Source organism: Pristis pectinata, chromosome 5 (assembly GCF_009764475.1).
Source record: "Pristis pectinata isolate sPriPec2 chromosome 5, sPriPec2.1.pri, whole genome shotgun sequence".
Taxonomy (NCBI): Eukaryota; Metazoa; Chordata; class Chondrichthyes; order Rhinopristiformes; family Pristidae; genus Pristis; species Pristis pectinata.
In genome coordinates, this window is record NC_067409.1 from 55,448,608 (window position 1) to 55,462,631 (window position 14,024).

Sequence of the window (14,024 nt, forward strand, 5' to 3'; positions counted from 1 at the left end):
AGGACAATGATGTCCGAATTATTCTCGGCCAGTTTGATGAAAGGATGGCAGCAAAAGTATTTTGCTGTGTAAGTATGAAATGGTGATATTAACAAAGTTCCATGTGTCACATTGTACGTACAGTAAAAGAAAGTGTCAAAACAGCTTGAGTTGATAATTGCTCATTAAAGCAGAGAATGGGTATACAAATATGCAAATAAGCATTGTTGTTATCTTTCTTGTTTTTGAAGGTGAAGACATAACGACTAAAGGAATCCCTTGCAAATCATGCATTGTTTAACAGAATGAAAACTTAAATCTGAATAACAAAGGCAAGGGATTCAAATGTATAAAACAGTTATAATTTTCAATGCTACTAGTCTGAAAATCATCTTGTTTTTTCCAAAGTGGAATGGATTTGCAGCCTGGGTCATTTATATACCATTGCACATTTGACATTATATTGAAGTCAGGAGGGGTGTGTGTGGTGATGGGTGGGGTGAGTATAGGCTAACGCTCTGGTACAATTAGTAAGCAAACAAGGAATGGGAACAGGAGCAGACCAAGTTGCCCATTGGGCTTTCTCCACTATTCATTGAACTCATAGCCGAAGAACTTCCTGCAGTGTCTCCATACTCTCTGATTCCCTTCAGAATACAAAAATCTGTCTTTCTCAGTTGTGAATTCATTCAATATCTGAGCTCTTTTGGCCTCTGGGGTAGATAATTCCACAGATACACTACCCTCTAAGTTAGAAGTTTCTCTTTGTTGCAGTGGAAGATCTCTAACCCCTACTGCTGCAATTGTTTTTGGATTATCAATCAGGAAAGCAGCAGCTCAGCTTGTACCACAGAGTCATGGAGCAGAGAAACAAGCCCTTTTGCTCATCATGTCCATGCCGATCTTTTTGTCCTTCTGCACTGATCCCATTTGCCTTCATTAAGTCTGCATCTTTCTTTGTCTTGCCTATTTAAATGTCTATCAAAATGCCTCTTAACATAGAACATAGAACCTAGCACAGGAACCTAGTACAGCACAGGAACAAGCCCTTCACCCCACAATGTCTGTGCTAACCATGATGCCAATTTAAACTAATCGCATCTGCCCGCACATGGTCTATACCCCTTCATTCCCTTCCTGTTCATGTGCCCTTCTAAATGGCTCTTAAATGTTGATATCAGATCTGCTTCCACCACCTCCCCTGGCAGCACATCATAGGCACCTACCACTCTCTGTGTAAGAACCAGATTCCTCCTCCTTCAGCCCTTTGCCTCTTCTACCTATCACCTCTCAGCTTCTTACATCTCCCCCCCCCCACCCCCACACCTAGACTCACCTACCAGCTGCCTGTGTGTGCTCCTCCCCCTCCTCCCACCTCCTTATTCTGGCTTCTGCCCTCTTCCCTTCCAGTCCTGATGAAGGGTCTCGGCCTGAAATGTCGACTCTGTTTCCTTCCATGGATGCTGCCTGACCTTCTGAGTTCCTCCAGCACTTTTTATGTATTGCTCCAGATTCCGGCATCTGCAGAATTTCTTGTGTCTAAAAAAAATAACTTGCCTCACAAATCTCCTTTAAACTTTCCCCCTCTCAACTTAAAGCAGTGCCCTCTAGTATTTGACATTTCCACCCTGAGAGAGAGATTCTGACCATCTACCCTATCTATGCCTCTCAAAATTTTATATACTTCTATCAGGTTGCCTCTCAGCCTCCAACACTCCAAAGATAAAAATCCAAGTTTGTCCATTCTCTCCTTATAGCCAATATTTTCTTATCCAGGGAACTACAGGATGAACGTCTCTGCACCCTCTCCAAATCCTTTCAGTAATGAGGCGACCAGAACTGCACACAATATTCCAAATATGACCTAACCAAGGCTTTATACAGCTGCAACATGACTTCCTGACTTTTATACTCAATGCTCAATGCCCCGACCAATGAAGGCAAATATGCTGTTAGCCTTCTTTACTACCCTATCTACTTGTGTTACCAACATCGGGGAGCTATAGACTTGCACCCCAAGATCCCTCTGTACACCAATGCTTCTAAGGGTCCACTGTATACTTTCCTCTTACATTGGACCTCCCAAATCGCAACATCCTCTTGAACACAGCAATTGTATCTGATTCCACCAGCTGCCCAGACAGCGCATTCCAGACATCAACCACTCACTGTGTAAAAAGCTTACCCCTCAGATCCCCTTTAAAAACTCCGTCCTCTCACCTTAAACTTATGCCCACTTGTTTTTATAACCCCCTCCTTGGGTAAAAGATTTTGACTACGTACTCTCTCTATGCCTCTTGTAATCTTATATACCTCTATCAGGTCACCCCTCAGCCTCCATTGCTCCAGGGAAAACAAGCCCAGCCTATCCAATCTCTCTTCATAACTAAAGACCTCCAATCCAGGCAACATCTTGATGAATCTCCTTTGCATTGTCTCCAGCACAGAGTGCTCATTGTAGAGCCCTATTTTGTTTATATCTCTGGTGAAGATAGTCTGCAATGTTGTTGGGAAGAGAGTCCCAGGAGCTAAGACAGTGGTTTCCGAGTCAGAATGGTATGTGCCTTTGATGACCTGTGGGTGGTCTTGTCCCATGTGCCTTTTGCCCTTGTCTTTCTTGGTGGTAACAGTTGCGGATTTCAGAGGAGCTGTCAGAGGAATGTAGGCGGGTAACTAAAGTGAAATTTGTAGGCGGTACGCACTGCCGCCTCTGTGCATCAGTCATGGAGAGGAAGAATCTTTAGTCTGGTGGGTGGACTGCCACTGAAACAGGCAGCTCATTCTTTATGGTGTCGAGCTTCTGAGTATTGTTGGAGCAGCACTCACACAGGCAAGTGAAAAGTATTGCATCACACTCCTGGCTTGTAGCTAAGCACAGTGACAGAACAGAGAATAATAAACGATTGTACAAGGCCGATTGAAGAGGTTGACATTCTTGTTGCCAATAATTTAATTGAAAACGCTGATAACAGTGCAAAATGAAAATGTTGTCTTTACTGCATCTATCAGCAAAGGGAACTTCACTCTTGATATATTTATCAGCAGAGGAAATTTCACTCTGAAACATTTTGAGTGCACTGTAGAATTGAGAATGAGGAATAAGGTGTGTGATCATGTTTTTAGGAGGAGAGCAGCACCAAGATACAATGTTCTCTATCTGTTCTCTAAACTCCTACTGCTGTGGTGCAATGCTCATCAACTGTGTGGTATCTGAAATCACTTTTGTGCCACCTACAGCTTTTCAATTTTAAATGGAAAACTAAAGTCAAAAATCTCTCTAATCTCGATATGTGTGATCAGTGAAAAGGACCCCCACTGATGATGTGAACTAAAAAATATTGGCCCCACCCTGGAGCTAGGAAATTTTGGAATATTATGTACCTAATAAATAATTATGAGCATTTTTGAATGAAAACATATAAATCAACTAAATTATTTGCAGCACAGTTCTAATTTAATCCTGACATCAATGTTTTGTATGACTCCAGAGACAGCATTAGAGTTATCTCTCCAACGGCTTGAGGTGCCTGTTGTAATTAGTCATTTGAGAGCTGAGATATTGTTTTGGATTGTACCAGTAGTGAATGTTTTCCTAAAGTGATATTTAACACCATTCACTTGAGGAGCATCTCAGCAGTAGACTTCTGCTTCTGTCCCTGGGATTGAAAATGACTTGCTTCCACTCCTCTGTGAGTTCAGAAGTGGCTGATGAAGCCAATATGGGACCTGAAGATGCTACCACAGGTGGGGCAGGTGTTTCTTTGCAGGGCAGCTGGTAGTAGTAAGGTGGTGTGCTCCTCTTATTTATACTGAGCTGCTTGTACTCCCAGCAAATAGTCTCAAGGATCTTAATGCCATCCCATTTTGTGTCGTCATGGACCGAGATTTCCAATGAATTGGTGAGGATGTCAGACTTTTTCAAGGAAGCTTTGAGAACATCTTACCTCCTTTCACCTGACCTCCTAGTAAACTCCTGCCAAGACAATGCTCAAAACAGGGGATCTGTTTCAGGAATTTGATGCCAAGCCTGCCTAATAGAGCTAATTGATAACAATTAGGACCTCAACATCTGGTAATATTGGCTAAAGTTAGCCTGAGAGAGGATAGTAGCATTAGTTTCCTTTTCTGGCCAGTGGATGTAGTGGATTGTGTCAGACAGTATTTTAAGTAGTCATGTATTGACTTATTCTGGCTGGAGGTCTGTGACTAGTGCTGTTCTGCATGGATCCGTATTGGGACCTCTGCTGTTTGTGATATATAAAAATGACATGGATGAAAATGTAGATGGGTGGGTTAGTAAGTTCGCAGACGATACGAAGATTGGTGGTGTTGTGGGTAGCATAGAAGATTGCCAAAGGATACAGCAGGATATAGATCAGTTTTGCAGATATGGGTGGAGAAATAGCAGATGGGAGTTTAATTCCGCCAGTGTGAGAAGTGGCACTTTGGGAGATCAAATATAAAGGGACAGTACACAGTTAATGGCATGACCCTTAACAGTGCTGATGTGCAGATGGATCTTGGGGTCCAAGTCCATAGCTCCCTGAAAGTGGCTGCATAGGCTGATAGGGAGGTAAAGAGGACATATGGCATGCTTGCTTTTATTGGTCAAGGCATGGAGTTCAAGAGTCAAGAAGATTTGTTGCAGCCTTGTAAAACTCTAGTTAGGCATCTGGACTATTGCATTCAGTGTGGTTGCCCCATTATAGGAAGGATGTGGAAGCTTTGGAGAAGGTGCAGAAGAAGTTTACCAGGATGCTGCCTAGATTAGAGGGCATGTGCTATGAGGAAAGGTTGGACAAACTTGGGTTATTTTCTCTAGAGCAGCAGAGGCTGAGGGGAGATCTGATGGAAATTTATAAGATTATGAGATGTATAGATAGTGTAGACAGCCAATATATTTTTCCCAGGGTTGAAATGTCTAATACCAAAGAGCATGCATTTAAAGTGAGAGGGAGTAAGTTCAAAGGAGATGTGCGGGATAAGTTTTTTTTACACAGAGTGGTGGGTGCCTGGAATGTACTGCCAGGGATGGTAGTGGAGGCAAATACAATGAATAATACATGAAGAGCCTGTTCCTATGCTGTACTGTTCTATGTCCCATATAGCTGAAGTGTACATGGGGGCTTGAACTGTTGCCTGACGGACCAAGAGTTTTGTATACAGCTTACCCCTTAGATCCCATTTAAACTCTTTCCTCTCACTTTAAACCTATGCCCTCTTATTCTTGCTACCCCATGAATTCTGTTTTGAGTTTGAGGTCTTCATCTTCAAACACTCTTCTTTTCACATAGCCAAAACACTTAAGTCATGATCTTAACCAGTGGGTCTACAACATACACAATCTCAGTGCAGACGGTGTCAGGCAAGGCTGAATCATTGCCCCAATATTTTCCTCAACCTTTCTTGCTGTAGTTCTCTACCTCACTTCCAACAAGATTTCCACATATGTGTGGAGCTAATCTACAGGACAAATGGGAAACTGTGCCACCTTCTCCAGAGCCAAGGCACTTTAGTTTCAGTCAATGAAGTACACTATGCAAACACCTTTTGTGTCTGCACAGGCATGGAGTGCAAAGCCAACAATACTCAAGAAAGAGCCTTATACTTAATAGTAGCAAAACTAAGGAACTAATCTGCCCCCAAGGCAAAACACTAGCCCCATCTTAACAACTTGATGAGGATCAGCCAAGGAAGGGAAGTTTGAGTTTGTTATATTGGTAAACAAGCATTTATGATTATACCAAAGAAGGGATTTGTACATGCTTTCTTGACTCCTTCAAGAAATAAATAATGTTATTAATAGAACTGGGAATCCACATAGAGAGAGAGAGCACAATCATGAGGGAAACCCTTCTAAATAACAAGGGTAGAGATATTTCTGTTCTGTTCTGTTATGCTCTGTTCTACCCAAGCACAGCTATCATGGCTGATGGAATAAGGAGCTGCCTGGACTTTCGCCTGATAGTTCTATCATTGATTTTGTCCTTATCAATGTAAAGAAGTCCCAGGGACAACAAAAATTGCCAAAATTACACTTGGCACCCCAATTTTCTTTAATCAAAAGTACTTCAGTGGGGCAGCAGCAAAGGCTTCCCATGACGACACTAGAAACCGCAGATGCTAGAATCTGGAGCAACAAATAATCTCCTGGAGGACCTCAGTGGATCAAGCACCATCTGTGGGAGGAAAGGAATTGTTGACGTTTCAGGTCGAAACCCTGCATCAGGACTGCTTCCCATCAGGAAGGCTTCCCATGTTGTTAATCGCCATTTATGGTGTTGGTCTTACAGAGTTTGTGTGATTTTAAGCATTGTTCCAACAGAATCCCTTGCACTAGAGGGTTAAAATTCAGGATTTTTAGATGTAATATAATCAAGCTATGTCATTAGTAATAAGGGGTCCAGCACTTAAAGGTATATTGTTCCATGCTTAGAGTACCATTCACTGGAGTAATACAATGCAAGTTGAGAGCTACAATTTCTGTCTTTATGGTGCATTCACAATCATGACTCTGCCATCAGCTGCATGTTCTAGTTGAAACCAGGAGCTGCCACAAAGCAATGTGAATCTTCTATGCTAAATCACGTCGACTACTTGCAGGTAACTTAGATGCACATTTATGGAAGTTCCAAAGTGCCACCATCTAAGCATGAACTCTTGAATATGTAAAGAAAAGGGCAGAATGTAATAAATATAATTTTGGAGACAATTGATAATAATTCAGTTAGCTTTCTCTTCAAATCACACTTCTCTGTTTGCTGAGCAAAGTTCAATGAGGTCTCTTGAAACAGTTGTTGAGAGGTTTGTGAGATACTTGCCCCTTCTCTTTAAGAGATAGGTGGATGGCCAATACGCAACAGAATTTAAAAGAATGAGATGTCCACTTGTGGAGAGAGACAAGATGCTGAGAGGGATTCATTGGGTCAATTCTCTTGAGTTTGTTTCCTCCGGCCAGAGGCTCTAGATCTGGAGGATCTGGAATCGGTAAGATTTTATCCACTGAGGATTGAGATGAGGGGAAAGCAGAGTTGTAAGTCTTTGAAATCCCCCCACCTCATTGGGCTGTGGATGTTCAGTTGTTGAGTACATTCAATGCTGAGATGGATAGATTTTTGAACAGCAGGGATATGAACTGGAGGTGCATGAGTTCAGTGAATAGTGGAGTAGTCTCAAGAGACCCTGTAGTCCACTTCATTCAGTTCTTGAGTTCTTAGAAAACTGCAACCTGTAACTGCCAAATACTTCGGAAGATTACCTCTTGCTGGTTTCTGTAAGATTTAAAACTAACATTCATAGCATAAATAGAGATACTTTTATGAAATAGCACTGGTTGAATATGATATCCAAAAGCTGTCAAAATCTCAGAGCAAGATTTCTACTTCACCAAGATACCTTCATTCCCACCAGTAATACCACCTCTGTCTCTTGAAACAATCAGAAGAACGTTTACTATGAGTTAACTGGTAAATCCTGTTGATGAAAATGTGTTCTTGCTATTTTTTTGAATGACCAGAAGGAAAACAGTAAAAGTAAAAGCAGAAAGAGAATGTGGTCAGACCTGCATTGATTAAATGGCATTTTTAGATTTTTTGTTAGATATCTTTATTAGTCACATGTACATCGAAACACACAGTGAAATGCATCTTTTGCGTAGAATGTTCTGGGGACAGCCTGCAAGTGTCGCCACACTTCTGGTGCCAACATAACATGCCCACAACTTCCTAACCTGCATGTCTTTGGAATGTGGGAGGAAACCGGAGCACCCGGAGGAAACCCACGCAGACACAGGGAGAATGTACAAACTCCTTACAGACAGCGGCCAGAATTGAACCCGGGTGGTCGTTGGTGCTGTAATAGCGTTACGCTAACCACTACGCTACTATGCCTCTTGAAAGTAAAAAATGTAACCAATGTAATTACAGCTGTATTGTGGCAGGTTACATTCTGTTAGAAGTATTTATTAGCCATCATTTTGATGAGGATATCAAGACAGAAGAATACATCTAATATATCCACTAATGTTAGGATATTAAACTGGATTTTCTCAAGAGGAAAAAGTGGAAAATCTTCAGGGTACTAGGATTTTATTTTCATGGGTGAAATTTCCAAAAGAATGAAAAAAGATTTTAATCAACCACTTGTGCTCACTCATAAAGGAGCATCCTTCTGTACTTGCCCTGTATCTGTTATTTTTTTCTATTCACTATTAATCTATTTCTTAAAAGCTGTGATGCATTTTGCTTCTAAACCTTTGCATGGGACATTCTATTACTTAAGAATCCTCTCTTAATAGAGCAATTCTAAATATTTGCTGACAATTATAATGCTGAAAATTCAGTGATGTGGAAACAGTATTTTCCAAGTTATCTTACCAAAGCATTTCATAATCTAACCATCTAATGAAGGTCTTTCATACTTGTCTCTATTGTATTGAAATTTGTGTAAAGTCATATTTATGCAATGAATTGTATCAGCTTGTTCTTTATTTTTAGGCCTATAATGAAAATATGTTTGGAATTAAATACCAATGGATAATTCCAGGCTGGTACCAGCTAAACTGGTGGAAGTTAGCTGCATCCATTAACTGCACTGTGAAAAATCTGCTCGCTGCCATGGAAGGATATGTATCTGTGGATTTTGAGCCGCTAAGTACAAAAGCCATCAAGACGATATCTGGGCAGGTGAATACTCGTATTTTCAATGAATAATTCTAATTTTCATACAAACATGATGAGAAATAAATCATGTGCCAAGAATGCTAAGTCTCTCCATGAGAAGCAGCAACCATTCTGAGGAGTGGTGATGTTTACTCTGCTGAGAGCAGGTGGTACCAGGTGAAGATGCTGCAGGGCTGGAGGAAATGAACTGAGTGAAGATGGAAAAGCTGAAAGAAGAAGTGAACATTTATCTTCAATATGTTTCACCCTATTTATCCTTGTATGAAATCCAAATGTTTTCATGTATATATATTCTTATGTTCTCATCATTTCCTTCAGACACCTCAACAATATGAACAAGATTACAACAAAATGAGAGGCAGTGCTGAATATAGCAAATTTCATGGATTTGCATATGATGGAATCTGGGTAATTGCCACAACATTACAACGAGCAATGGAGAGTTTGAAACGCCTGGGTTATCCAGAACCCGTCCTCAATCTTCCTAACATGAACAAAAATATTGGCAAGGTTTTTCTGGATTCCATGAATGAAACCAACTTTTTTGGAGTGACTGTGAGTATTGTCTTTGATTGTTGAACTCTGTACTGTTAATGTTTACTAATTCATCTGTTATACATATCTGGAGGTTGATTGGTGGAATGGCAGTCTTATTTTCCAATTGAAAGAAGAAATGAACAAATTTAAAACCACTATAATCATAGTACATGGTTACTTTACATATTTTGAGAAAAGAGCAAATCCAATGGTGTTTCCATTCACCTATGGAAAACCATAACAGAAGACTGACAGACTAGCTGCTTTATTTGCAAAGGTAAATGACAGCAGAGGTGAAGGGAGAACATATAACCAGTAAAAAAAGAACAGCAGGTGGTGTTAAACCACATACCTTTAGAAGAAACTTCCAAACTCCTTGCACCATATTCTACATTGGGTGCAGTGAAAGGAGTTATATGCATTTGCTCTGCAGAGCCAGTGTTGAAGTAAGCTGGTGCTGGCCAACAAAACGTTGTATTCATTGCCTCCCTGTATTTTTATCACCATATCTGAGAAATATATGAGACTCAGCATCAATCTGAGGAAGCAGAAATACTGTTTAATATAATGAATTACTTAAAAGCAGTTTATAAGGAGAATTGACCATCACTTTTTGCTTAGATTTCTAAGCAGAAAATCTCAGGCTTGGAGTCCTTTATTGCTTAAAAGAAAACGTCCTGCATAAGTATCGACTTCCACCCTCAACCGACTTCCGGGAGGCTGCATTGTTAGCTGGGTACCAGCATTTCCAGGAAGTTAATAGAAATACAATGTGGTATTATCCTATGGTAAACATTATTGGTTCGTCTTGACAATTTGATTAACAGGTGTTTCAAAATTAGCAATGGTGAACAGAACTTTTCTGCATCACACTAGGTGTAAATGGTGTCTGAGATTTCTCAACTTTTGGAGAATGTTGAATATGCCTGATTTTGAAGAGCTATTTAGTAACTATTAAGCTAATCCAATGAACATCAGAAGCAAACCTTGATCTCTCACCAATTAGTAAATAAATCCCTTCCCTGCTGAAAAAGGGTTTTGATGTTATAAATGTACTGTAATGTTGCTTTGTATCAATCTGATGCAAAATGTTCAAGACTACAGCACAATAGTTAACTGGCAGGATCCGAAAAAATTGGGATTTTTTCTTTATCTGTCCCTTGCTCAGATACTTTCTCTGCTATCATCATCTGTAATTTCATTAAATAGGCTTGATCAATGTCAAGCTTTCTTGTAAGCCCCTTCGAACGTACTTGTATCATTGCATTTCAGATATTGATTGATATTCTTTGTCGTATCCTTGAAATGACAAATTGCAAACATTAAATTTTGCTGGATTGCAGCAAGTTGACATGTAATTTCAGTGTTTTCTCTGGGGAGAGCACATTGCTGAAGCCAGAGATCAATGCAGTGCAATGGGGGACAGATGCGTTGATTTCTATGTCCCCGTCACAATGAAACAATTATAACGGGGTCATTTTTACAGAACACAGTGGTATCACTGCAGCTAGAGTGATAATCCTCTGAATAAAAATCTCTACCGATGGAAACTGTCAGTTAAGATCTGGAAAAATAAGAAAAGAAACTGTGGATGCTGGAAATCTCAGCAGGTCAGGTAGCTTCTGCGGAAAAAGAAACAGAGTTTGTGTTTTGGGTCAGTGACCCTTTACCAGCCATGAAGCATTAACTTTGTTTTTCTCCACACATGCTGCCTGAATAAATCCAACATTTTCAGTTTTATTTCAGTTAAAGTATGGTATTGTTTGAGCCCATCTTATCCTTGTAGATTACATTGCTCTGATTGATCAGGTGAGTAAAGTGCCAGCAAGTAGCCTACACTGGACTGCTTTAAATATGCAGATAGGTAAAGGGTGGGTGGGGAACCTGAATCAGTGCCCTTGTCAGCCTGGACCCACTGATACTGAGTCTTAAGACCATTATCTCTAAAATACAAGCAGTCAACATTGAACTCGCAGATCGGTATTAGTTTCATATGCTGTTTGTGTTTCTGCTACCTTTGCTCATTTGCCTTCAGGATCAGAGGGCAAGCTATCAAGACTTCACCTTCTTTGTATTACTATTTAAGGAGAAGTTAGCCCTCCTTGAAAATTTCATGAATAGAAATTTGAGGTAACAAGTAACAATTTTGCAAAGTTGTGTCTCAATCCCATCATTCCAGCTAAGGACAATTTCCAGCCCTCCTGGGGTGAATGTTCACAAGCAGGCAGCAAAGCAAGTACAAAAGCAAAATACTGTTGATGCTCAATACGAAATAAAAATTGGGAAATTATCTGCAAGAGAATAAGAAGGATTTCTCGATGAACATGGTAGGATCCTCCAGTTCATTCAAATTCCAAGCATTGCATTTAAATTAGTTTTAAACCCTTTTCTACTTTATCTATATCACTCAGTGATCTACAAGCAAGTGTACTATACCTGCTACATCTCTACTTGGATTAATAAAGGTTATCAGGTAAAAGGTAGGGCTCCGTGGCACACCAAAGGCAGCCATGCGCAAATACTTCCTTTACCGTCCAGTTTTCTAAATCCTTATGTGGATAGTGGTTGCCTGGTAACACAATCTGTGGCATGCCATAACGTCAGAAATTTTCAAATAAAATAGATAATGGTTACCTTCATCAGCAAACTTGAATTCCCCTCAAAAGAATTAACCTTTGGTGAGGGATGGCTTCCTTTATCATGCGCCATGGCCTTCAATCAGCCCAACAAAGAGGGTATCTCGCATGATCTCTTTGAACTACTTGTTCAAAACTAAAGTTACAACATCTGGATTTGTACTACTTTTTAATAACTTGGATATGTCAGGCCATAATTAGCTGTAACTGGACCCCTATGGTTAGTTGGATTTTCTTTTGTATGTTCTTGAAAATGTGAACTGGTTAAAGCATAGAAAGGGAAATAGTGTTTCTCCTGAGTAGACCAAAAGATTGTGAAAGGACTAATAAGGAAGAATAAATTAGCCAAATTTGATGTCAAACCTGATGCAGTGTAAAGGAGGGAGAGAAAAGTTAGATTAAGTTAGAAAGAATAAAAAAGAGTATTTAATCTTAAAAGTTGTGTATTTTTAAAATCTGAGACAACTAAAACTTTGAGAAATGAGACTCTTCAATTAAACTAGTTAATTTTCAGTGCAAGTGAGGTGAACTGGCAGTAATGAATATATCACCTTTGTTAAAATTTAATCCATATCTCCTGTGCAAATAAAAGTTGATGATGAAACACATAGCAAGGTGGCATTCTTCCAGCACTAATGGAGGAGTGGTGCAACTTGGTCAATAACCTTTGAAATACTTAAGCATAATGTATGTCTGTCCCTTGCTTGATATTGCTGTGCTGTTTGCATATAAGCAACAGCAAGCGTCATTAATGTTTTGGTAGCAAATTATGGCCAGTTAGCCTTTCTCCAATTCATGGTGCAGTGTTTATCTCCAGTGAACTATTACATAAAATTTGGTTGCTCATTTCACACATCAGTGAACTTATTTAAGCACGCGGAGGTGAATGGCATAGGCCCTCACGTCTTGTTTCAGACCTTCTATTTTCTTCTGCATTAAATCTGTGTTTGGTTTGCTATTCTCAATTTTGACAAAAGCTACATATTGTTTTAATGCTGAGCAAAAGTTATCCAGCATGCAGAGCAAGTCAAAGTACTCATTTAAAGACTTGGAATGTTTTGAGAGAGTGCCCTACAATGTCTTTCAACTCCCTTATGAACTCTTGCAATGCATCTGTGCCCTAGATTAATTATTGGTTCAATAGTTATCAAAGGTCCTCTTTCCAGTTACTCTTCTGGATACTTTAAAATAGCATGAAGTTGGAAATTTGATTTCTCCCTTGGCAGTTGAGCTTTGGTTTGATGTCTCAGGTGAAGGATGGCACCTTTGACAACACTGTATTACCTCAGCACTGCACTGAACTCTCAGCCTATTCAGAGCTCAGAGAATAGAGCATAACTTTCACGCTCAGAAGCAGCAGTGTTAAAAGGTGGCTCATATAAACATTTGTGCATATGAAAGGTGATGGATAGATGGTATTTTTTAATTATGGACACTCTCAACTGTATTACATTTAGCTGGTGCATCCTGTAGAGTCATAGAGAGATACAACATAGAAAAAACCCCTTTGGTCCACCCAGTCTGTGCCAACTTTCAACCATGCTATCTGAATCTCTTCTTTTATTTTCCTCACATTTCCGTCAACTCGCAAGGGTCAGTTTGCTTTTTAATAAATCTGGTTCAATGAAATGATTATTTCCTTTGTTTCATCATTTTCAGAATATAGCTGTGCATTTGAAGGGAACTTGAATGCTCAGATTTTGAACATATTTTTGATAATGGGCCTGAACTTGCTGAGTTTTGCCAGGGCTCATGATTGGAAGTACCATTGTTGAGCCATTTAAACAGCGTTAAACCCTATACATGTGCTGTGATATATTCCGAGGGCCAAAGGATCAGTTCACTCTATCACTGGACTTCCCATAGATTAGAGCAATAGAGCCTAGACTAGCTGGATCTTCACAATGCACCCAGTCTTTTTACTTATTTCAAGGGATAGAATTTGCATTCTCTGGATATTTTAAAATATCTATCCTAATGGCATAGCAGTACAGCTAGTAGAACTGCTGCCAATTGTGCCAGAAACCTGGGTTTGATCCCGCCCTCGGGTGCTGTCTGTGCAGAGTTTGCCTGTACTCCTTGTGACCCCATGGGTTTCTTCTGGGTGCTCCGGTTTCCTCCTACATCCAAAGATATATGGGTAGGTGAGTAGTAGAATCTGGGGGAAGTTGATGGGAATGTGGGGAGAGTA

At 40.0% G+C, this 14,024-nt stretch overlaps 1 protein-coding gene across 2 annotated transcripts in view; it reads left to right on the top strand.

Annotated features, from left to right (window-relative positions):
- gabbr2 (gamma-aminobutyric acid (GABA) B receptor, 2) overlaps window positions 1-14,024 on the top strand; it is a 692,216-nt gene that overhangs the window by 481,019 nt on the left and 197,173 nt on the right. For both annotated transcript variants that reach the window (XM_052016888.1, XM_052016889.1), the window contains 3 exons: window positions 3-68; window positions 8,475-8,663; window positions 8,979-9,215. In XM_052016888.1, the coding sequence (XP_051872848.1) occupies window positions 3-68; window positions 8,475-8,663; window positions 8,979-9,215 (492 nt within the window). The remainder of the gene's footprint in view (window positions 1-2; window positions 69-8,474; window positions 8,664-8,978; window positions 9,216-14,024) is intronic.